This window comes from Rhincodon typus, chromosome 24 (genome assembly GCF_021869965.1).
Source record: "Rhincodon typus isolate 14 chromosome 24, sRhiTyp1.1, whole genome shotgun sequence".
Classification (NCBI taxonomy): Eukaryota; Metazoa; Chordata; class Chondrichthyes; order Orectolobiformes; family Rhincodontidae; genus Rhincodon; species Rhincodon typus.
In genome coordinates, this window is record NC_063355.1 from 4,384,749 (window position 1) to 4,411,215 (window position 26,467).

Genomic DNA, 26,467 nt, shown 5'->3' on the forward strand with positions numbered 1-26,467 from the left:
CTGAGAAACCAGACTTCCATAGCAACTGCGCATCTGTACTGAGAAACTGATGTACCATAACAACTGCACGCCTGTACTGAGAAACTGGTGTTCCATAACAACCGCACGCCTGTGCTGAGAAACTGATGCTCCATAGCAACCGCATGCCTGTGCTGAGAAACTGGTGTTCCATAACAACCGCACACCTGTACCGAGAAACTAGCTTTCAACTGCAACCCGTACAAGCTGTTTTGATACTTACATTTGGTTATTGGTCTGCAGAATTAGCAAGGACTTTGCTTCACTCAAATTGGTTCCGTTTCCAGCGACGAGATTGGACGGATGGAAACTGAATAAACAAAGAGAAACTCAGTGTGTGTACAGCTGAATCCTTTCAAACAATGTGAAAGGGTGGGGGTGAAACACTGATGTTAGAGATGCGAGACGGCTGCACCATGAAAGGACACATGAAGCTGGGAAACAGTCACAAAGGGCCAAATTCCTCAACATTGCAAAATCCAGAGTCAGAACATTAGAACCGAAGGATTTCACCTTCAGCCCGCAGCACGCCAATTTCAGAAAGCTTTAAATGAAGAAGGTTGTGGATATCATGTTGCTAGAGATATTTACGCTGAAGTCTGAACACAACCTGAATATTCATTGCACTCCACTGGCATACACGTTCAACTCCTGCCGGAAATCTGTGTTCATACCTGGTTGCTCAGGGGAAAGAGTTGCTTAACTGATGCTAAGGTGCACAGATGCTATAAACTGGTACTGGGGGGAGGGGGAGATCCAGATCTGGTGGTCTGTGCTGGGACCAATGAATCTTGGGGAGGGAGGGGGAGGTGCTGCAGGGAGGTGATCCTGCTAAGGTAACATCAACAGCTGGGTCCTCACAGTTGGCGATCAATGTTTTACTGCAGAAAGATACGTGCAATTAGGAGGGGAAATAGCATATTGGCGTTTATTGCAGGTGGACTGGAATACAAGAACAAAGAAGTCTTGCTACAACTGAACAGGACCTTGTTGAGAGCACATCTGCAATGCAGAGTACAGTTTCAATCAGATGAATGTACTTGCCTTAGAGGTGGTATAACAAAGATTCACTGGTTTGCTTCCTGGGGTGAAGGGATTGTCTTACAAGAGACTCAGGAAATTGGGCTTTTACTCTCTGGAGTTTAGTAAAATAATGAAGATCTCATTGAGATCTCCCAAGACAAACAATATTTGTTTCCCCCACGCTGGGGAGTCTACAGCTGGAGGGAGATCAGCATTTAGGACCCAGATGTAGAATCTTTTGTGAATTGCAAAGAACTGTTTCTTTGGAATTAAAATCGTGAAGGGCATAGACAAAGTGAATAGCAAAGGGGGAGGAGTCCAAAACTAGAGGGCATATATTTAAGACGAGAGGGGAAAGATTTAAAAAGAACCTGAGGAGGAACGTTTTCCACACAGAGGGTGGTTCCCACGTGGAATGAACTGCCAGAGGAAGTGTTAGATGCAGGTACAGTTACAACATTTAAAAGGCATCTGGACAGGTACATGAATAGGGAAGATTTAAAGGGACATGGGCCAAATGCAGGCAAATGGGACTAGTTTAGTTTGGGAAACTCAGATGAGTTGGACTGAAGGGTCTGTTTCCGTGCTGCATGACTCTGTGACTCTGTCCCAGAGGGCTGTATGTGCTCCATTAAACATACTTTAACAACCTGTCTGTCTCAGCTTTGTCTCTTAAGAATTCACGGGAAATGATGAGTGGACAGGAAAATGACGTGAGGTAGATGCATACAGGACTCTTTTCTTACCCAGTACAAGAGGCTCAAAGACAGTGGAATTACTGCTAGATCTAGCGATGGGAAATCAACCAGATCAGGTCAGAGAAATAAGCATGGGGAAGCATTTCGGTAATAGCTATCACAAAATAAGATTTGAGCTGGTGATTGAGACAGATATAAGATAAAGACAATAGATTGAAGAGGAATTGAAGAACAATTATAAAAGGAATGAGAATGGAAATTGTGAAGGAAATTAGAAAAATAAACTGACATAGTTAGAGAAGTAGCGGTAAATAAAAAGATCAAGAAAGCATGAAAATACATTCATCGAAAAACATAAAAGTAACCTATAACCTATATTTAGATAGTAAATTTAATGTGATAAAATATCCTAAAGTGCTTCACAGGAGGATTGCAAAACAAAGTATGACATCCACCCACATGAGGAGATATTATAAAAGCACAGGGGTGTTAAGTAAGATGACCAAAAGCTTGGTTAAAAGTAAGTTTTAAAGAATATCTTGAAGTGATGGAAAGAGACAGGGAGTCCAGGAAGGGAATTCGAGACCTGATGACCTAGGTGGCTGAAGGCCAATGGAGAAGTGATTAAAGAAAGGGCATCATAAAATCATAGAATCGCGACAGTGTAAAAGCAGGCCATTGGGCCCATCGAGTCCACACCGACGTTCTGAAGAGCATCCTACCCAGACCCACTTCCTCCACCCTATCCCTGTAACCCTGCATATCCCATGGCTAACCCACCTAGCCTGTACATCCCTGAACACTATGGGGCAATTTAGCCTGGCCATACCATCTAGCCTGTACATCTTTGGACTGTGGGAGGAAATCCATGCAGATAGGGGGAGAATGTGCAAACTCCACACAGACATTTGCCCGAGGGTGGAATTGAACCCAGATCCCTGTTGCTTTGATGTAGCAGCGCTGGCCATTGAGCCACTGTGCGGTGCCGCACGGTATTAGAGAAGCACAAATATCTTTTGAGGGTTATGGGGCTGGAGGAGATTACAGAGATGTGGAGAGGGTGAGGCCATGGAGGGATGTGAAAACAAGGGAACATGTTTTAGGTCAGTGAGCATGGGGGAGGGTGGCAAAGTGAACAGGACTTGCTGATGGTTAAGACATGGCAGCAGAGCTTTGCGCAAGGTCAAGTTTACTGAGTTCATCAAGTATGAGAGCAGCTGGGAGAGTGCTAGAATAGCTGCATCTAAAGGTAACAAAGGCATCAATATGGGTTTCAACAGCACAGGAGTGGAGACAGGGCGATTGAAAGAAGAGGAAATAATCAGTCGTAGAGATGGCATGAATTTCAGTCCACATGATGATCTCACGTTCACATATGACACCAAGTTATGAACAGTCTGGTTTAGTCCCAGGCCATTATCAGGGAGGGGGATGGTGTCAGCTGCTCAGGAACACGGACTGAAAGCAATGGTTTTAGTCATCCCAACGTTGAATGGGAGTATATTACAGCTCATCCAGCACTGGATGTTGGGCATGCAGCCAGATAACTCAGCAACAGCAGCGTTGTTAAAAAGAGTTGGTGGTGAGGTAGAGCAGGTTACTGGAAGTGGGTGTGTAAACTAACAACTCACCTTTGGATGATGTCGTTAAGGGGAAACTCCATAAGGATCAAGAACGAAACAAAAACAGCCAAGGATGAAAGCAGGGCTTCAGTAGAGGTACTGAGAATCGATGCTTCTTAAGATTGCATGTTAATTATTGGACAGTAAAAGAACAAAAATACAGTAAGAGAAGGTTAGGAAGGAAGCCAGTAACAGGTCAAAAACACAAAAGGGATATAAAAAGTATTCTCCAGACACAAACAGGAATATTCGGTGAGGGATAGTGCCTCTAAAGGACTCAAAACTCTCAGATAGCAGCAACAAAATCGAGAGAAATAGTGCCTAATTATTTCATCTTGGTGTCTACAAAGGAGGCGTAATGTTAGCAGAGATCAGAAAGGATATTCAAGATACTTTATTTAAAAAAGTGAACGAAGATATGTGGTGAGTCAGAAACTGGAGAAGATAAAGCCCCCCACCCCACCTTTTTTAAAACAGATGCATTAAGGTGGTTAGGCGTCCAGATGCACCCATTTGAAATGTGGTACATTGCTAAAATTGTGGCTACATTCCAAAAGAATAAACACCAGAAACTATAGACTTATTATCGTCATGGTGATCAGAGGAAAAAAATGATGAAATCTTGACTCCAAGATGCAATAGAAAAAAAGCAGTAAGTTAAAACACACTGGCAGAGATTTTGTTTTAGAAATCATTCTTGGCCTATGAAGTTGAATTCTTTGAAGTAGCAGAGTACATAAAAAGTAATGCAGTGGACAGAATACATATGGACTTTTAAAAGACCTTCAATAAGGTATTTGAAGGAGTCCCATAACTAAGTTCAGAGCATGTGAAGGCAACAGGACAAGTAGCAAAATGAAATAAAAGTAAGGATTAGAGGTCATTGCTGCTGGGACAAAGGTCAGAGCTGGAACCACAATTCACTATTTTCATTAACGATTTGGGCACGAGAACCAGAAATATAACTCCAGAAATTGCGGCTGACCCCAAATTATTAGGTGTGGCTGATGCTGAGCAAGGCTGGAACCAGTACAATGCGTCAAATTTGAAAACCAGGGCACAAATTTCTAAACTCAGCACTGCTGGTGCAGGGCTCAATGTAGATCAGTGAGTTTGGGGGTGATGAACTGGGAATTGGGTTGTTGGGAGACCGGTCAGGAGAACATTGGAATGGCCGAGTCTAGAGATACAAAAGGTACAAATGAGGGCTTCAGCCCCAGGTAAGGCAGGGACTGGAGCAGAGATGGAGCATGTTACAGAGGTTGCTTTGGTGATAGAGGGGGACTGGGGTCAGATGCACAGGTTACACCCAGGTTAACGATGGAGCTGACTTAGTGCATTCCTTGTGAACTTCAGCTGTGGGGAAGCCACAGATAGCAAGTCCAATAAAACCCCAAAGTTTGAGAAAAATTGCAAATTTATTGTAAAAATGGGGAGAAAAAGGGAAGAAAATGTCCGAGTAAAATCTGACTGAAGGAACAAGCTGTATTGGAGCAGCATCTGCGTGTACAGAAAAACTGTGTGCATTTCATACTTTCTACGATGTATTTCTACAGAAAAAAAATTTGATAAGGAGGAAAGTATCGACATTAATGTGTCATGATATATTTGCAATCAATCTATTCAGAGAAGTTCCAGTGTAGTACAAAACAGGTGGGACTTGAATGCGAGGTTACTGGCCCACAAATGGGGACATATCCACCACACCACAAGAGCCTTCTGTAAGTATATTATAAACTTTATAACGATGGCTAATCCAATCTCTTCAAAATATATGAGACAGCGTCTGAAAAATTGGCTCCCATGAGTCAGTCACTTCATTGTCGTCAGAAAAGCTGATGTGTCACATCAGCATCAACCACAAAGGAGACATCTGGAATTTACTGAAGCCTTGGATAAACAGAGACAGCGCAATGAAAGATGTGAGAATTAAAAGCTTCTGGGAGAAAACACAGAAAGAGCCTCCGTCCCTCACAGGGAATTCCAACATAACTGACTTTGCTTTGTGGAGCTACGATACACTTATGCTCGATCTGTATAAGATTCTGTGAAATACGATTTTAAAGCAGAATCCCAAGGAGGAAAATGTGGCAGTATCAGAAAGAGAGACAGACAGAGAGAGAGAGAAGGCTTTCAGAAATCAGCCCCTATTCTGCCAGGAGAGTAAGGCAGTCTGCAAGTGCTGTAATCACAGAACTATTGAAGAACTGGAAATCTCTCTCTCAAAGCTTACTCTATCCACAAGCACTGAAGTCATCACAGCTGCTGAATTCTGACTTGGCATTTCCAACGCTTGGAAAGAGAAATCTTCAGCAAGTAGAAAGGCTGAAACGATCACAGACTGATCTTTGATTCCACCCTCGGGTGACTGTCTGTGTGGAGTTTGCATATTCTCCCTGTGTCTGCGTGGGTTTCCTCTGGGTGCTCTGGTTTCCTCCCACAGTCTAAAGATGTGCAGGTTAGGTGGATTGGCCGTGCTAAATTGCCCTATAGTGTCTTGGAACGTGCAGACTAGGTGGATTAATTATGGCAAAAGTGGGGTTATGGGGATAGGGTGGGATGCTCTTCGGAGGGCTGGTGCAGATATGATGGGCTGAATGGTCTCTATCTACACTGTAGGGATTCTACAATCTTGTTCTCATTTTAATATGTATCTTTTGTGTGTTTACTTTTAACATTTGTATCTGCTTTTTTAATCTAAACAACCATTTTTCAACCTAGCTTTCAAATCTTGTTTTACATCCCATGTTACTTTTATTTAAATCTAAAGCTTTGCTGATGCTAAGCAGACAAAGTGACGCAGTAAGCTATGAATTGGAACTCGCTGGCTGAAAGGTTGCTGAAAACAGATTTAAAGTTTTCTTTTGGAAGCTGGGTGCGTGCTTGAACAGGAAACATGTGAAGGAAAGAGGGGAGCCGACAGATCTTTCGAAGGGGCAGGGGCAGAATGGGTTGAATGGTTTCCAGTGGCCCTGCAAGAGTGTATGATTATCGGTTCTGTTCAATTTACAGCGAACAGCATCTCTGAATTACAACATGGTAATAAAGGAACCTTATACTAACCTGGGAATGCTCCTCCCGCAGTTACTGGAGGGGCTGGTACTAAATCTTGATGCACAGGGTGTTGGACTGTGCTGACTCCACCATGACACCACTCGGCCCAGGGTGTAGCTCAGTGACCAAAAGGATTTGTCGGAATGAACTGGGACAATAAGCTTTTCCAAACTCCCTCCAAACGGAGTCAAGAACGGCCGGTGGGCGTTAGAGGCTCTACCGAAGTGGCGCTGCCTCGTCCAGAGTCTGTAGCAGGCCGGCGATGAAAGTGCTAGAACAGTGTGCAACCCAAACCTGGAATGGGAGCAAGGGCACCTGCCAGCCACGAACGGCACAGCTGGTGTCCAAAAGGTATTGCCAGAGCCGGGGCGGCATTGGGAAGGCGTCTGGGAGTGTTGTGGAGTGATCGGTAAAGCTGTCCTTTCGCGACCATGATCACCTGACTCAGCACCGTGAGCAAACCACGACAGTAAGGGAGCCAGGTTGGCAGGAGGCGAAATCGGGAAGTCAGGAGTATGGAAGTGCATTGACAGTGGGAAAGGCCAATACGGATCCTTTTGGTGGGACTGAGCAAGAGGCTTCCCACTGGCAGACTGCTCTGAATTTGGGGATGGTTGGTAGCAGAAAGGGTCCAAAGGGGACGCTTGCTCAGAATTGAAGTGGAACTGTAGGTCGATGCCTTTTTGGAATTGAAATCTACTGCACATTCCCAGAGCTACAATAACGTCAGACACTCGAGAGAACTCCTGCTGCATTTCCGCACACTCGGAAAATAAACTCAGACCATTGGCAATGGCTGACAAGTGTTCCAGGACCGCGAGCTTTCCACACCGTTTACCATGCCCCAAATCACCCATCAGCAGAAGAGGCAGGTTCTTTGGTTTTACTCCTTCCATGTGTTGGATATTGTGCCCCATGCTGACACTGTCACACTTGCTGCTGCCACAATCCACACATTTTGACAGCCTGTCCTCCCGGAACGTTTCCAGAGGGGAGAAATACTGAGCACAATTCGACAAGAGGACAGCACGGTTTGACTCCTTCGTCTTTAACCTTACAAACTCTGGTGTCCTATTCGTGTTTCTCAGTGCTTTCCACTTTACAGAGCAAAGGGCTGCTTCCTTACACACTGGTGCTGTTCCAAATTTCCCAAATGTGGTTGTACCGTCCATAATTAATTGATTGCTGTCCTTTTCTATGCAGCTGACCTCCTGCTCTGGGCACGGATCATGTCCAAGAGGCAGCGGAATACAGCCTGACTCACTGTTACCGAGTTCAGTATTTTGGCACTCATTAACCTCGCTATTTATTGTATTGTTGTCAACAGTGGCCCAAACATCAACTCCTTTTGGTGTCAGTGGCTCACAACGCTTGTTTTGCAAGGAGTTGAGGACGGAACTTTCATCTGACGTCTGGCTTCCCTTCATATCTCCACCGAGTGTATCTCCTGCCCCAGCATTGATCAACACTGTTGCTACTTCATCTCCTGCAGCTACTTCCATGTCTGCTGTATCTGGAGGTGGCTTCATCAAACCGCTCTCTGCAAGCCCTCCCTTGGTGGAAGGATCTCTGACCTCCTCATCCTTTAGGGAGGCTAAAGATTCTTGGGAAAACGTAACCAATTCATTCTGCAAAAGCCTATCTTGGGAAAGCACCACTCTCGCTGGCCCAATGGTATCTGATGATATCACAACTAATCCATTCTCTGCAATGGTTTCCTTGGTTAATCCAAAATCAAAAGATATCCCTTCATCCTGATTCTCTCCGGTTAATTCAATGATTACTATATCAGTGGGGATGTCAACAAGCTCCCCATCGACTAGAACCTCATAAGTCACACTTCCAGTTGTTTCAACTTCTTCCAGTGGCTCATTCGCTAACTGTTCCTCTGTAAGTAGGCTGCTAGGTGCAACACCCATTTCCCGAGCCAGTTCAACTGCGGTACAGACTTCCATGGCAGCAGCAGTGGTGTCTGCAGGAATGTCTGCCAACTCGGTCTCCATTAGTGTTTCATCAACCACCCGGCCGTCCATGGGTAGCTCATCATCGGAGGTCAGCTCGTCCTCCGTGGTCAGTTCGTCGCCGGAGGTCAGCTCGTCGTCTGTGGTCAGCTCGTCCTCTCCCGAATCGACAGCAGTGACATCTGTTGGCACATCGACCAATTCATTCATTCTGAGCATGATACTGGCCATCGCCCTTTCTACGGAAAACCCGTCGGGGAGCCCACGTTCTGCGGGCGCCTCCGCTGCTGTTTCTGGAGGGACTTCACTCTCGGGGAGAGAGCTGTTGGTAGCTGTAATTCGTGGATGTGCTGTGTTGGCAGGGTCTGCAGTAGTCAGTGGATTTGGTGTCGTGACTGCAGAAGCGTCAGTCGCCTTGCGCTCAGTTGGAATCTCAAAAGTCACAAATCCCATAGCTGTCTCTTCCTGTGCAAGGCCCTGTGCGGCTCGCTGAATCCCAGCGAGTTGGCCACTGGTCAGGTCCTCTTCGACAGGCACGGCTACGGTCATCTCCCTTTCTGCTTCCGTCTCTACCATTTCTGTATTTCCCGATGGTGTCCCAGGCAACAAGCCCTGGAAGGGTCCATTTGTTGCCATTACCTTCGCTGTGGTCAACTCACTGGGTGCTGTCGGTACACCAGGGTGGTGATCTGCTCCGAGATTCAGGCAGGTCACCTGTTCACTGGTTATTCCACCTTCCAAGGCCTGAAAGACTAATACATTGGTGGCCACTTCACCTCCCATGGGCAGTAGAACAGTGGCATTATCTGAAGGTGCCTCACCCAGCCTGCTCTCAGCAATCATCCCAATAGTCACGAGGCCTTCGACAGAGACAGAGGCAGGAATCTGATCGGGCCCATCACTGCTCAGGACACCTCCCACAGGCACTCCCTGAACCAACACAGTCTCTGAAAATGTCCGGCAGCTCACTGTGTGGATAGGTCCTGCATTTTCTCTAAACACCTCACCGGTAACTTCCCCCCGGTCCAGCTTCTCGACTTTAGTGTGCTTCACTGGCCTGGCAGGATGGTTTGGGCCCTCGGCACGCGTGTTTTCAGGGGGCACTGCGCTGCTCACTGTGTTTTCTGTGCACATTTGATTGGTTGGAGTCTGCCCCAGGCCGTCACAGCTGGGTGGCTGGTCTGCAGTTTGACACTGGAGATAATGCCACTTGGTTACACGCGGGGCTACATCAGCAGCAGTGATCCGCCCCTCACACCGGTCCATTAGAGCCCGACGCCCTGCTCTCTCATTCCCGACTACAGACGGGGCAGCCCCACAGCTCAAGTCATCTCCACCTGCCAACAGGACGACAAAAGGAAGATTATCCTCGCTGTAGTCAGCACAGGGGAATAAATACACAGATAGGCAAAACCGCAGCTTTCTCCTTCCTTATCCAAACCCACCTCACGGCTTGGCCAATAAATTAACTTGAGGTTGCTTAAAATGTTTGGGGGAGGGAGACATGGAGATTGCTGATTGTATCTGCCAATCCCAACATTCCCTGTCTCAATGTAATGCCACCTCTATAAATCTCAAAACACTCAACATCTGCACTTGCCAATTTGAAAGTGAATAATTCTTTCCCTTATTAAAATTAAGATACTTGCCCCGTATTTTCCGTTTAAAGTTAACTTTGATTGACAGACAGATGTCACAAAAATTCCATGAGTAAAACCTCTGCAGGAATATTTCAAAAACCTAGACAGCAATAAGATGTGACCTGAGAAAGAGGAGGAAGCATTTGCAAATTTTAAAGGAAGTGCAGAGGAGCGGGATGTGCTGGATTGAGCTCTCAAAAAGTAGAAGGGCCGAATGGTCTCCTTTATGCTGGTTTACCTCCCAGGTGACAGAGAACTTCATAGCTTATTAAAACATTTAAAAGGGAATCCTCGCTTAAGAGGTGTATCCTCTCGGGGGCAAAATGGCTACAGTCGCTGCCTTGCTCTTTCCCTCCCTTTACTTGGGATTTATCACAGAAAAGGCAGATGAAACAGAACAGCCTGCCAAACACGTTTTCCTCTTCTTTTTCCCCTGCTCAACACGGATGTTTACACCACAGCAGAAACCTGTGGCCTCAGGCCTGTCAAATCAATGGGTTAGCAATTACTACACAGGAACACCCAAATACAGTGGATTCATTGATATTGCAAGTTGGGAGTACAGAAAGGGAATTCACATTTGTTCAATACATCATTTCCCTGTAGGATGCTCCAAAGACTTTCTCAGCTCATGTGGGCCATGTGTCAGACCAATGTAGAGCAGGGTGTAAATACTGAGCAAATGACCAGTTTATGATAAACCGAGGGATTCTTGGGCAGGACAGGTCTGTGCTACTTTTTGGATTTTTTTTAATTCATTCGTTGGATGTGGGCACCGTTTACTGGAGCAGCATTTATTGCTGTCCCTTGTTGTCCTTGAGAAGCTGGTGGTGAACTGCCTTCTTGAACCGCTGCAGTCCATCACTGACCCACAACGTCCTTAGGGAGGGGATTCCAGGATTTTGACCAGGCGACAGTAGAGGAATGAATGATTATGTATCCAAGTCAAGAGTACCTTGGAGGGAACTTGCAGCGGGTGGTGTTCCCATCTACCTGCTGCCCTTGTCCTTCTAGGAGAAGTGGCAGTGGGTTTGGAAGGTGCTGTCTAAGGATCTTTGGTGAATTTCTGCAGTGTATCTTGTAGATAGTACACACTGCTGTTACTGAGCGTCAGTGGTGGAGGGAGTGGATGCTTGTGGATGTGGCACCAATCGAGTGGCTGCTTTGTCTTGGATGGTGTCGGGCTTCTTGAGTGTTGTTGGGGCTGCACCCATCCAGGCAAGTGGGGAGTATTCCATCACACTCCTGACTTGTGTCTTTTAGATGGTGGACAGGCTTTGGGGAGTCAGGAGGTGAGTTACTCGCTGCAGTATTCCCAGCTTCTGGCCTGTTCTTGTAGTCACTATGTTTATGTGGCAAGTCCAGTTCAGTTTCTAATCAACAGTAATTCCTAGGATATTAATAGTGGGAGATTCAATGATGGTGATGTTATTGAATGTAAAGGGGCAATAGTTAGATTGTTACTCATTGGAGATGGCCATTTTTGGCATTTATCTGGCACAAATGCTGCTACATTTTAGCCCAGGTCTGGATATTGTCCAGGTCTTGCTGCATTTGAACATGGACTGTTTTGGTATATGAGGAGTTGCGAATGGTGCTGAAGATTGTGTAGTCATTGGTAAACATCCCCACTTCTGACCTTATGATGGAGTGAAGGTCATTGATGAAGCAGCTGAAGATGATTGGGTCTAGGACACTGCCCCAAGGATGTCCTGGAGCTGAGATGACTGACCTCCAACAACCACGGCCATCTTCCTATGTGTCAGGTATGGCTCTAAGCAGGGGACTGTGTTCCCCCCGACACCTATGGTTCCAGTTTTGCTCGGGCCCCTGAATGTCACATTTGGTCAAATGCAGCCTTGATATCAAGGGCTGTCACTCTCACCTCACCTCTGGAATTCAGCTCTTTTGTCCATGTTTGAACCAAGGCTGTAATGAGGTCAGGAGCTGAGCGGCCCTGGCAGAACCCAACCGGAGTGTCACTGAGCAGGTTATTGCTGAGCAGGTGCTGCTTGATATTGCAGTTGATGACACCTTCCATCACTTTACTGATGATTGAGATGGGGCGGTAATTGCTTGGGTTGGATTTGAAGTGGTTTTTGTGCACAAGGTAGTGTAAGAATTGTACTGAATCAGCTTGGATAGAGTGGCAGCAAGTTCTGGAGCACAAGTCTTCAATACTGCTGCTGGAATGTTGTCAGGGCCCTTAGCCTTGGCATCAGACAATGGATATTTCACTTTCTTGATATCATGTGGAGTGAACTGAATTGGTTCAGGACCAGCATCTAAACCTAAGTCTAACCTCTGGAGGTGTGTCATGAGATCTTTTATATCCACATGAACAGGTCTAGGCTTACAACGTTATGAATTTAGGAGTTCAGTAAGCCTGACACATGCAACCCATAAAGAACAGAATTAGACTTGCCTAGAGCCAATTTCGTTGTCTCTTCTTGGTCACTGCACAAATACTTTCCAAATAATGCTACAGGATGTTGGTCTCTACATCAAGAGTCTGTCAGAACGATGGATAAAAACCTTTCTGAAAAGGAAAGAGGTGGTGCAGGAGGGAGGGGTTCAGATTTTTGGGACATTGGGACCGGTTCTGGGGGAGGTGGGACTATTACAAATCGGACGGTCTACACCTGAGCAGGACTGGAACGAATGTCCTAGGGACTGCTTTTGCTAATGCTGTTGGGGAGGGTTTAAACTAATGTGACAAGGGGATAGGAACCAAATGAGGAGGTTAGTGGACAGTAAGGAGGTAGTAACTAAAGCCTGTAAGGAACTAGATAATGAAGTCAGTGTGACTAAGGGGAAGAGTAGGCAGAGAGCAGATGATGAACGCAAAGGGACAGGTGGTCTGAGGAGCATTTGTTTTAATGCGAGAAGTGTAGTAGGTAAGGCAGATGAACTTAGGGCTTGGATTAGTACCTGGGAGTATGATGTTATTGCTATTACTAAGACTTGGTTGAGAGAAAGGCAAGATTGGCAACTAAATATCCCAGGATATAGATGCTTCAGGTGGGATAGAGAAGGAGGTAAAAGGGGTGGAGGAGTTGCATTACTGGTCAAAGAGGATATCACAGCTGTGCTGAAGGAGGGCACTATGGAGGACTCGAGCAGTGAGGCAATATGGGCACAGCTCAGAAATAGGAAGGGTGCGGTAACAATGTTGGGGCTGTACTACAGGCCTCCCAACAGCAAGCGTGAAATAGAGGTACAAATATGTAGACAGATTATGGAAAGATGTAGGAGCAACAGGGTGGTGGTGATGGGAGATTTTAATTTTCCCAACGTTGACTGGGATTCACTTAGTGTTAGGGGTTTAGATGGAGCAGAATTTGTAAGGAGCATCCAGGAGGGTTTTCTAGAGCAGTATGTAAATAGTCCAACTTGGGAAGGGGCTATACTGGACCTGGAGTTGGGGAATGAGCCCGGCCAGGTGGTTGAAGTTTCAGTAGGGGATTACTCTGGGAATAGTGATCACAATTCCGTAAGTTTTACAATACTGATGGACAAAGACGAGAGTGGTCCTAAAGGAAGAGTGCTGAACTGGGGGAAGGCCAACTATAGCAAAAGTCGGCAGGAGCTGGGGAATGTGGATTGGGAGCAGCTGTTTGAGGGTAAATCCACATTTGATATGTGGGAGGCTTTTAAAGAGAGGTTGATTAGAATGCAGGACAGACATGTCCCTGTGAAAATGAGGGATAGAAAGGGCAAGATTAGGGAACCATGGATGACAGGTGAAATTGTGAGACTAGCAAAGAGGAAAAAGGAAGCATACATAAGGTCTAGGCGACTGAAAACAGATGAAGCTTTGGAAGAATATCGGGAAAGTAGGACCAATCTGAAACGAGGAATTAAGAGGGCTAAAAGCGGTCATGAAATAAGTCTAGCAAACAGGGTTAAGGAAAATCCCAAAGCCTTTTATTCATACATAAGGAGCAAGAGGGTAACTAGAGAAAGGGTTGGCCCACTCAAGGACAAAGGAGGGAAGTTATGTGAGGAGTCAGAGAAAATGAGTGAGATTCTTAATGAGTACCCTGCATCGGTATTCACTGAGGAGAGGGACATGATGGATGTTGAGGTTAGGGATAGATGTTTGATTACTCTAGGTCAAGTCGGCATAAGGAGTGGGGGGAAGTGTTGGGTATTTGGAAAGGCATTAGGGTGGACAACTCCCCAGGTCTGGATGGGATCTATCCCAGATTACTGAGGGAAGCGAGCGAGGAAATAGCTGGGGCCTTAACAGATATCTTTGCAGCATCCTTGAGTACGGGTGAGGTCCCGGAGGACTGGAGAATTGCTAATGTTGTCCCCTTGTTTAAGAAGGGTAGCAAGGATAATGCAGGTAATTATAGACCGGTGAGCCTGATGTCAGTGGTGGGGAATCTGCTGGAGAAGATACTGAGGAATAGGATCTATTTACATTTGAAAGAAAATGGGCTTATTAGTGATAAGCAGCATGGTTTTGTGCAGGGAAGGTCATGTCTTACCAACTTGATAGAATTCTTTGAGGAAGTGACAAAGTTGATAGATGAGGGAAGGGCTGTAGATGTCATATGCATGGACTTCAGTAAGGCAATTGATAAAGTTCCCCATGGTAAGCTGATGGAGAAAGTGAAGTTGCATGGGGTCCAGGGTGTACTAGCTAGATGGATAGAGAACTGGCTGGGCAACAGGAGACAGAGAGTTGTAGTGGAAAGGAGTTTCTCAAAATGGAGAACTGTGACCAGTGGTGTTCCACAGGGATCCGTGTTGGGACCACTGTTGTTTGTGATATACATAAATGATCGGGAGGAAGGTATAGATGGTCTGATTAGCAAGTTTGCAGATGACACTAAGATTGGTGGAGTAGCAGATAGTGAAGGGGACTGTCGGAGAATGCAGCAGAATATACATAGATTGGAGAGTTGGGCAGAGAAATGGCAGATGGAGTTCAATCCAGGAAAATGCGAGGTGATGCATTTTGGAAGATCCAATTCAAGAGCGAACTATATGGTAAATGGATAAGCCCTGGGGAAAATTGATGCACAGAGAGATCTGGGTGTTCAGGTCCATTGTACCCTGAAGGTGGCAACGCAGGTCGATAGAGTGGTCAAGAAGGCATACGGCATGCTTTCATTCATCGGACAGGGTATTGAGTACAAGAGTTGGCAGGTCATGTTACAGTTGTATAGGACTTTGGTTCGACCCCATTTGGAATACTGCGTACAGTTCTGGTCGCCACATTACCAAAAGGATGTGGATGCTTTGGAGAGGGTGCAGAGGAGGTTCACCAGGATGTTGCCTGGTATGGAGGGCACTAGCTATGAAGAGTGGTTGAGTAGATTAGGATTATTTACATTAGAAAGACGGAGGTTGAGGGGGGACCTGATTGAGGTCTACAAAATCATGAGAGGTACAGACACGGTGGACAGCAAGAAGCTTTTTCCCCAGAGTGGGGGACTCAGTTACTAGGGGTCACGATTTCAAGGTGAGAGGGGAAAAGTTTAAGGGAGATATGCGTGGAAAGTTCTTTATGCAGAGGGTGGTGGGCGCCTAGAACGCGTTGCCAGTGGAGGTGGTAGAGGCGGGCACGATAGCGTCATTTAAAATGTATCTAGACAGATACATGAATGGGCAGGGAGCAGAGGGATACAGATCCTTGGAAAATAGGTGACAGGTTTAGATAGAGGATCTGGATCGGCGCAGGCTTGGAGGGCTGAAGGGTCTGTTCCTGTGCTGTAATTTTCTTTGTTCTTTGTTCTTTTCAGCCCATCTATTGATGACAATCCAATCTGATTTGAGACATTGGAGACTGATGAAGTGAGGTAGCTCATGGTCAGTGCTGGCCAATGCCAGTAGACTGTCTGCTCTGAGTGAGGGACAGGGTGAACCTATAGATTCAGTAGAGCATCACAGCAGCTGGAGATAGTGACTGAAAGCCACAGAAGCAGCCAATGGAATTACTGGGAACCATCAGGAAAGTCAAGGGCTAGGGTTGGTTTGATCCAAACTGGGCTGAATTACCATTTGTACTGGCAGAACTGAGTTCAACACAGACACAAGTATCAAACAAATGATTCTGGTTTTGGATAGAGTCCAGTGCGCCTCTACCCCACTGTCCTGCATAAAGTTTAGGTTCTCGGGTTGGGCTTTGGGATTGGAAATGATGTGTCTCTGCTGTGGTTACACAATACAATTCAATACATCACAGGAACAGGACTTTCGGCCCATCAAGCCTGCTGCAATTCCAATTCTTACTTAGACTTATTGCCCATGCGTGGTTTCTATCTCTCTGCTTGCCCCCCAATCATGGTTCCTACATATCAAACTGATGAGGGCAACACTCCAATGATCGGCCACCAATGTGTATGGAGGTTCTGTCTGTTTAGGAACACGCGTGTTCTGTTGACACAGGGAAGTGGATGACGCAACTGACTGTACGCTAATCATGACTGTATGCTCACCGTATGTACTGACTGCTAAAGCATCCAACTCTTCACCAGAAGGGATATGGACTTCAGGCAACTCGACCTTCAGCTTGATGCTGTAAAACAAGACAAAAAGGCTAAGCAAACCAAACACTTTATGGAATCAAACACAAGAAAGGAGCACTCTCCTCACTCCTATGACAAATTTCAACTTGTTCCTGAAACTTCAGCTTTCCTGTTGCTTTTCTTGCCTTCCTTTCCACTCTCAAAATTTCCATATTTATCTATCCCTTCTCCCACCCCAGCGATGTTTCCCCACTATTTCAAATTTTCTCCTCACCTTGGGATAACGTAACAGCAATGAAGTCTATCCAAGACTCGAGTGGGCATTTCTTTGTTACAACTCATTTTTCCCAAAAACCAAGGGCAAGATGCACTTCGAGGTGAGAGGGGATGCAATGTGGGTTACGAGTATTAACACAGAAAGGACAATGAGGGTGAAATCGGTCTTGAGCAATAGGCTGAAGCAGAGGCCAGCAGCCCCTTTACACGCAGTTCATTTTCTTTTACCTCATGCTCTGGCACAGATGCTTAGCGGTTTCCCCCTCCCCCAGTGTAATCCACGTGAGTGATTGTGGAATTTTAAACACGACTACAGCCAGCACAGTTCCTGCAATCTGAAAAGTGCTGCTTTTAAGAAACCCTGTGCTAGAAACAGGCTCCTCCCACACAAATGTCTGTTCTGTTGTACAAATTAATCACCATTGGGATTCTGTGCTAACCATGTGCATTTGAAGTCTACCCAAAGATTAAGCTGCCTCTTTAAAGCTCAGACACTAATTGCAAATTGCTTTTGAATGTGATTTTTTTTTTCTCTAAAATTACCAGGGGGGAAAAAATTACTGATTTAGCCCAAATGACTCGTGAATGTTTGTACTTTAATGAAGGAATTTTAAAAGTTAACCACTTCTGATGGTGGACTGTCCACAATTAAAAACGTTTCCATTTTCGTGCCCCAGCAATTTTCGGTTGTATCAATCAAGCAAATTGGACCATTAAAAGCATATTTTTAAAAACAAATTTTAAAAGATGAAGTTATATTTTGAAATGCTACACTGGCCGTAGTATACAAGCCGGTTTTAGCAGAATCTCGAGGAGAGAGTAATTCGCTTCCTAATGAACATAACTCCTGCCCATTTCGTCAACCGGCATCAGAAGTGGAACCCAACGACATAAAAACAAATCAGAGGGAGTATGGAGGGTCACTGACTTGTCATTGCCATGAAGAACTTCACTCTTATGGTTCAGAGTTCTGCAATCTTAAAAGTTTCTCTTCAATTCCCTACTGGATTTATAAGTGACTATCTTACAGTCATGGCACTTAATTTTCTGTAACTAGTTCACTCCCCTCCCACTCCAGACAGAAAAGTGGTGTGAACTCAATCAACCTCTCATGAATTGTGCATCATCCGCCTTGACAGCGACACATTAAAAAAGCACACGTGGTCTGCATGAACAGGTGTGAAGAGCCAGTGGCACAATTTGAGGAGCCTGAGAGTTCTCGAGAGAGCCCCGGCCAATATTTATCTCAAACCAATAAATTAACTGGTAATTTGGCTCATTCGTGCTTGTGGAACACTGTCAGGTGCAGAGCCTGCAATCCACAGGCCGCAAGATACACGAGTGAGGGAAAGTACATTTACGTGGGGCCTCCCATCTGCAGGAACTCTCAGTCAGAACTCTAGCCGTGGTGCTTCCAGTCAAGAGTACACAATGTGCGACAGAGCGGGGAGCATCTGTACCCGGGTCTCCGGTGACGGACTCAGTTATACTGGGCGAACCTGGCAGCAGTACCACGGTCCGTGGTGCCTGTCACTATAGAAACCCCAGAGCTAAAGCAGAGTGGGAACAAGAAGCCAATCAGGGGAAAAGCTGCATCAGTTAAGCAGTACAAGGGTAATCCTAAAATATTTAGCAACCGAAAGCTGCAGGTGAAGGCATCGAGAGATTAAAGTTGACATCTTTGTCACAGTGGGTCATCTTTTCCTCAATGAGGTGCGCAATGAGTGATCAGTTAACATGCAAAAAAAGGGGAGGAAAAACAGGCCCACGTGACGTGGGGCAGCGTGGACTGATACGGGTCCATATGACCCAGGAGACAGGCCCATGTGATTTGGGAGCAGCTCCATGGAAACAGGCCCAGGTGACCTGGGCTCTGCAGGAGAGAGAAGAAGTGCAGTTGAGGAAAAGGTGAACTTTAAGGCAGGATTTGAGAACAGAGACAAGAAAAACAAGGTTATGTCACTGCTTCGGTTATTTTGAAGGACTGGATTCACCAGAACATAGGACTATTACCAAGGTCTTGGACTGAGGTGACTCTGATGGAGGCACATCATCTAAAAAAACATCATGGAGCTGAGGCGGTGCTACAGAAATGCAACATGCTGCGGCGCTCAGGCTAAATCCTTAAGGAAAAGAGCTGGAATTTTACCTGAGAACTTTGTGATTGAAATGAGCGCCATGAACATTAAGTGGGACTGTCCAGCAAATTTGTGGAGTCTATCTTTATTGCGTCTGCTATTTTACGTGTAATTTGTAGTTCATGTTGAGTGCAGTTTGTCTGTTCACTCACTTTTAACTTCTTTTGAGTTTGGTTTGATTGTTAAAGGTATCAGAAGTGAAATCTTGTCCTTCTGTATTCTTGAAAGGGTCATTTGGTAAAATTCAGTTCTTTTGGTTTACATGGGGGTTCTAACAAGGGACTTAAAAAATCGGAAGTGTCTATCTGTGTTCACACAGCTAAATGAGACTTTCAATGGTCAGACTTACTCAGTAGCAGGTGAAATCCAGGTCCCAGGATCTGCTTCACTGCTGGCCTGTTTACAGAGAAAAGGTGATTAGTGATTAGAGAGCAAAACCAAAGTCATGCACAAAGTGTGTCAACAGCAGCCCATGGCACCTTTCCAAGGACTCCCTCAATAATCACCGACACGCTGCAGGAATTCTAATATTTCCTGGCATTTAAGGCGATATTAAACCAACATCCCAAATGCCCAGAGAAGACATAAAAGATCCTAGGGTTATATTCTGAAGAACAGAACATTTAAAAGGCAGCTGGATGGGTATATGAATAGGAAGGGTTGAGAAGGATATGGGGCGAGTGCTGGCAAATGGGACTGGATCAGTTTAGGATATCTGAATATAGAACAATAGACCCCAGAAGCAGGCCCTTCGACCATCCAAACCTGTGATGACACATTTTGCCCTTCCATACTAAAACTATCTTCAATTACAGGATCTGTATCTCTCTATGCCCTCCCTATTCATGTACTCATCCAGGTACTTCTTGAATGCTGCAAATGTTTGGTTCTACTACCTCCTCTGGCAGACGTTCCATGCACTCACCACCCTTTGTGCAAAAAACATGCCTCGCACATCTCTTTAAATCTCAACCCACTACCCCCACCCCCGACCAGACTTTGAACCCATGTCCCCTAGTAATTGAGTATGGTCGGCTTGGACGAGTTGGACCAAAGGGTCTGTTTCCATGCTGTACAACTCAATGACTATGACTTCAGTAATGCCCAGGCTCCTGTGTAGTTGGCAATCATTAATCTGCCTAGTTTGAGCTCACTCCTTCACCAATGCTGCACCTGATGGCAGGTCCCGAGTATATTGTCTGCTGACGGTCTGTCCTGAGCTGCTTTCTTCGCCAGTTGTTGTCAGCTGCCAATTACCTTCCAATCTCTCAGCAAGGCAAGGAGACATGTCCCAAGTGTACCTCAGCTGAAATGGGCATTGAATCCTCACTACAGGCCCTATTACTGAGGTCAGTCATCTAGCCTATATGCAGATTTAGAATTAACTGCTAACTGCAAACTGCAACTTGATGACCCTGTGACCAGGTTTCTCTGTTTGAGTCATGGGGGAAGCAGCAACCAATTACTTACCGAGGGAACAGCCTGCTTATGGTCTCTGTAATAGTGTTGTTTGGTACAAGTTACATTTGCAGGGCTGTTCTGCAATAGGTGCTCACTTTCACTCACACAAGATATGTTTAAATGGTCATAACGTATCAAGCACATAGTTCAACTTGACTTTGCAACATGAGATGCTTTATTCGTAAGTGAGGCTGACGGTTACTGTCCTCCCCCAGTTACCCTGGATCAGTGGTGTATCTTTGTACACAGCACATCAGACATCATTTCAAGTCGTACATTTTGTACCCGAGTAGGCCATTCAGCCCCTCGAGTTTGTTCTTCCATTCTATCCTGGTTGATTATCTATTCTCAAGACCGTATTCCCACACTGCATCACATGATGTCATTAGAAACTAAAAATTCATTGATTTCTTTCTTGAATTTACTCAATGGCTGAGGGTCCACAACCCTCTGGGGTATAGAATTCTAAAGATTCAACCCTTCTGGGTGAAGAAGTTCTTCATCTCAGTCCTAAATTTCTTGCTTTTTGTTCTGAGACTCTAGTTTGAGGCGCCACAGCCAGAGGAAACACTCTTCCAACTTCTACTCTGTCTATCCTTTTAAGAAATGTCTAAGTTTCCATGAGATTGCTTCTCATTTTTCCAAACTCCAGAGAATACAGGCCCAGCTTCCTCAACGCCTCTTCATAGGAGGATCCCACCAATCAGTCTTGTGAACACTCCCTCAGTGGATAATATATTCTTCTTTAGGCAATAGCACCAGAACTTCTTTTTATTCGGGATGAGGGCGTTTATTGTCCATCCCTAATTGCCCAGTCAACCACATTGCTGTGGGTCTGCAGTCACGTGTAGACCAGACCAGGTAAGGATGGCAGCTTCCTTCCCTAAAATACATTAGTGAACCAGATGGGTTTTTCCCAACAGTTGGCAATAGATTCATAGTCATCGTTATACCCCTAATTCCAGTTTTTTTTACTGAATTCAAATTCCACTGCCAATGCAGGATTTGAACCCGGGTCCCTAGAACATTACCTGGGTCTCTGGATTAACAGTCCAGCAAAAAATACCACTAGGCCATTGCCTTCTCTGAAGTGCATACACTTTACCTGGTGTAATCTCAGTTTGAGTCATAGAGAAAGTAGCAACCAATTACTTACTGAAGGGAGAGAAAACTAGTCTCTTATACAACTGAAATAAGACTGCATTGCTCCTTTATTCAAATTTTCTTACGATGAAGGCTAATTTACCGTCTGCCTTCCGAATTGTTTGCAGCACCCACAGGATTACTTTCAGTGACTTGTGAACAAGGACACCTAGGTCCATTTGGACATTTTCCAATCAAGAATTAAGCACCTTTGTTTCTCCCTACCAAGGTGGGTAACCTCAAATGTATCCACATTACAATCCATGCGCCATGCTTTGTCCCTCACTAGGCCTTATTAAATTCTTGAAGGCTCTTTGCATAGTTGGATACATCACATTTGTTCCCAACATCCAAGTTGTTGACCGTATAAATTGCTGCAGCTCCAGCAGTGATCCTTGCAGTAGCCCCATAGGCAATCTGCCAACCTCAGAATTGCCCATTTATTCCTACTGTCTCATTTTCTTTCCATTTACCAATCCTTGATTCATGTACATTAACCATTATCCCATACACTCTAATTTTGTTTAATAACCTCTGTGTGGGACTTCTATCAGAAGTCTCCTGAAAATCCAAATCCACATCTGAGCCCAGTTTAGCCACTCTGCTGGTTAACATCCTCTAAAATCTCCAGCAGGTTTCTCAAATGATTTTTCCATCTGAAAATCCATGCTGGCTCTGCCCAATCATCTCATTATTTCCTAAGGACCCTGATACCACATTCTTTATAATGGATGCTAACGTTTTCCTGATGTGAGATTAACAAGTCTGTAATTACTCATATTCTCTCTCCCTCCCTCCTTAAAATAGTAATATTTGTCAACTTCCATTCTGCAGGAACCAACCAGGATCTACACAACTTGAAAGATGTTCACCAGTGCATCCAACATTCAACACTCTACGATGTAGACCCAAGGAGGCTTGTACGCTTTCAGTCCTAGTATTACTCTTCCACGAATATCAATTTCTTTCAATTCTTCATTCTCACTTGTCCCTTGTAGTTACTTCTGGGATATTTCTTGTATTTTCTTCTGTGAAGACAGACACAAAATCACTAATTGATGTTCACTTCTGCGTTGCCCCTGGTGATTGTTGGCATTGGCGAGAAGGAAAGAACTTGGAACTCCTTCTGTACAGCTCCTTCCACTGGCCTGTAGTGCCTTTGTCATCACTCCAGCCTGACAAGCACAGGCCTGACTGTGAAAGTTCTATACAGTTCCAAACCAGCCCTCTGGCTGCCAAACTGCAAGCACTTTAACTCTCCATGTGGAAACTAACTGAAATGGTTCTTAATATAGTTCCAAAGAAGTATTTGGGAAATAGAATCCCTACGGTCTGGGCCTCTGAAGTAAGACTACATTGCTCCTTTATTCAAATTTTCTTACAATGAAGGCTAATTTACCGTCTGCCTTCTGAATTGTTTGCAGCACCCATAGGATTACTTTCAGTGACTTATGAACAAGGACACCTAGGTCCATTTGGACATTTTCCAATCAAGAATTAAGCACCTTTGTTTCTCCCTCTGCAAAGCATCCCTCCCAGACCCAGCCCATTCTTGCAATCCTTCATTTCCCATGGCTAACCTACTTTGCCTGCCCATCCCTGGACACTACAGGCAATTTAGCCTGGCTGATCCACCTAACCTGCAAGTCTTTGGACTGTGGGAGGAAACCTATGTACACACAGGGAGAATGTGCAGACTCCACACAGACAGTCATCCGAGGGTGGAATTGAAGCCAGGTCCCTGACGCTGTGCTGTAACAGTGCTAACCACTGAGTCACCGTGCCACACAACATATCAGCACAGTCACAGGGTTGGATGCCTGGCTGCCAATTCATGCACGGTAATGGATCAGCAGGACATACTGCCACTGAAACCCATGTTCCCAGTGATACAAACAGGGGTCTTCCCAAGCCTATGATTTAAACACATTGAATATGTTTGATGCCAGCATTTTAAAAAGTTGCTTCAGATCTGGTTCAGAAATGTAATATTTCACCTTGTTTTGCGTACAGGTCGTCAAATTCCGCCCCTTTTTCAAACCATACAATCAAACTTTCCAGCACAGGTATTCCACTCAAATCAAGTCAGCTCTCAAAGAGCCACCCATCCTGCCTGCCCCCAATGTTCCTGATGGTTCTCTGTACATTCGTCAATTTTTACTTTCTCATTTTCAAAGACTTGTCCTATTGATATCTTTTATAGCCTCTGTTGCCTCGCAGCGTGGAATGCTATGCCCTAACTGTGAGCCTAATGAACACTTGGAGCTCCTCCTTTCATTCCTTCCATCGTCTTCAAGTTAAACACTTCCAGTCGGTGACCAGCACTAAAGTGTTTTTTTCAAAACGGCTAGAATTTTGAACACTTCCAAAAATCTCTCCCTCCCAGTGGAAACAGCTCGGGTTTCTCTACTCCTAATGACTACAGCTTCTCTGCTCCGTGAAAATATACAAATAAGGGACAGGAGTGGGCCATTCAGACCCTACAGCCTGCTCTAACGTTCGATAAGACCATGGCCGATTGGGTTATGGCTTCAGCTCCATTTTCCTGATACCTCTAGAATCCCCTGGTGGCCTATGCCAGCCTTGAATATTCTGGGGAAAAGCAATTCTCAGAAAGGAATTTCTATTGAGCTCCACCTTAAATGGTAGACCACTTGTTTTTAAATTGTGTTCCCTAGTTCTGGTCTCTCCCACAAGGGGATACTCCCACCTGGTATCCACCCTATTAAGTCCATTCATGTTTCAGTAAGATCACCTCTTTTTCTTCTAAACTGCAGGAGATTGGCACTAGGTAACAGAACCAGTGTGGGCAGAATGGGCTGAATGGCCTCATTCTGCACAATAATAATTCTGTGATTCTGGCTCCAGGTCCAATCTATCCAACCTTCCCTCATTGGATAACCCCCTCATCCCAGGAATTCGTCAAGTGAACCTTCTCTGGAAGGATTTGATTTGATTTGAGTTATTATTGTCGCATGTACCTAGGTACAGTGAAAAGTTTTGTTTTGCGTGCAGTTCAGGCAGGTCATATCATACAAAGTGCATTAGGGTAATAGAACAGAGCGAGAAATACAATGTTATGGCTTCAGGGAAGGTGCACAAAGAATGAGATCAACATTGAAATTAAAATTTAAGGGATCCATTCAGAAATCTAGTAACAGCAGGGAAGATGCTGTTGGTATGTGTGTTTAAGCTTTTGTGTCTTCTGCCTGACAGAAAAGATTGGAAGAAAGTATAAATGGGTGGGATGGGTCTTTGATTATGTTGGCTGCCTTTCGAAGGCAGCGAGAAGTATAGACGGAGCCAATGGATGGAAGGTTGGCTTGCATGAATCATTAATTAAGCTCTTTATTTAAGAGTTAATTTAAGCCTACAGGTGACGAGGTTGGTTAGCTCAACTGGCTAGATGGCTGGAGTGTAGCACAGAATGGCAACAACAGCACAATTTCAATCCCAGCCTCCTGCTCTGCCAGCTTATGAAGACTGGCAGCTTACCATCCATACGCTTGTGGATTGGTGTACATTAGTCACGGTCTAAATAACCAACTACCCCTCTCCAATGAACAGGGAGACCTAATGTCCTTTATGGGCTATGGCTGATTTCCTGACTCATCCAACACCATTGACTGCAGAAGCTCTCTCACTACCAGTTATTGGATGTATCCTTTATTGAACAAGGTGTTGGTGGTTTCCTCTCAGGTGTCCCTGCTGTTATTCAGCTCTGCTTCTTTTCTGGTGATCACCTAATTTCTCCACTCCTTTTATTCTGCAAATAAACTATCGCGACATCAAGGAAGTTTACTTGCTGCTTTTGCCATTCCTTCAACCACAGGGTCATTCTGCAAAGGGAGTGGCCATTCAGTCAATTGTGCCTACACTGGCTTTGACAAGGATATTTGTTTGTTTCACTTTCCTGCTCTTTCCCTGTGGCCTTGCAAAGCTTCTTCATGTAAGTATATCCAATTCCCTTTTCACAGTAACCACTGGATCTGTTACCACCCACCTTTCAGGTGGCATATCCTGGATCTTAACTGTGCTGAAAAAACTCAGACCCCTCTGATTCTTTTACCAATTATCTTAAATCTGTCTCTTGGATGTACTGGATTTGAATATTGTTGCAAAGAGAAACAAGCTTCCAAAGCTTTACATCTTGCACTCATCAGGATGCAAGAATCCATCACAATCATTTACATTACAGGTGAAAAGGATAGTTTGACAATTTGACTCTGATTGGCTGAGGCAGTGTCATGGAGAAAGCAACACAGAACTACTGGCCTGGTTGCATGTCATTGAAAAAAGGTTACAATGCTTGAACGTACTTCTCTTGTGTACAGAGAATGCATTCCTGTGCATGAAATATGTCACTTCTAGTAAGCGTAAATGAGCCATCATATTAGTCTAAATTGTATAGCTATGAGCACACTTTGGATTGTTTGGCATATGCTGTCCAATTGTAGAATCACATCTAATAGTGGATATTTGTTTTATGTTTACAAACACACATTGTCTGATTATGGTTTGTACATTATCTATAGATAGCCACACATTTGAGCAGCACCATGTACAAATGTCATTGCCATTGCAATGCCAAGCATGTAGGCCCCACAGTTGCTTGGCTGAATCATTAGGGCATTAGAGAAAGGAACAGTAGGAGGTCATTTGGCCCCTCAGAGCCTGCTCTTTCATTCAATAGGATCATGGCTGATTCAATATTCGTTGTTTCACAGACATTTCGTTACCATGCTTGGTAACATCCTCAGTGCAGCCTCTGATGAAGCGTCGGTGTGTTTTTCCGCCTGGTTTTTAAACTCCAGCGTCCGTTGAGATGGACTGCCTCACTTCCAGTTTTCCTTCGCAGTGGAATGTATATGGGGTCGAGTTCAATGTGTTTACGAATAGCATGCTTCGTGGAGTGCCATGCTTCTAGGAATTCTCGTGCCTGTCTCTGCCT

General features: G+C 45.0%; 1 protein-coding gene across 3 annotated transcripts in view; it reads right to left on the reverse strand.

Annotated features, from left to right (window-relative positions):
* Positions 1 to 26,467, reverse strand: part of wu:fi75a02 — a 93,163-nt gene that overhangs the window by 37,098 nt on the left and 29,598 nt on the right. For all 3 annotated transcript variants that reach the window (XR_007264650.1, XM_048611389.1, XM_048611388.1), the window contains 4 exons: positions 19,262 to 19,308; positions 16,469 to 16,548; positions 6,425 to 9,713; positions 242 to 328 (listed from right to left, as the gene is read on the reverse strand). Coding sequence is in view for 2 of the 3 variants with exons in the window: in XM_048611388.1 (XP_048467345.1) it covers positions 242 to 328; positions 6,425 to 9,713; positions 16,469 to 16,548; positions 19,262 to 19,308 (3,503 nt within the window). In the remaining variant the exon portion in view is untranslated. The remainder of the gene's footprint in view (positions 1 to 241; positions 329 to 6,424; positions 9,714 to 16,468; positions 16,549 to 19,261; positions 19,309 to 26,467) is intronic.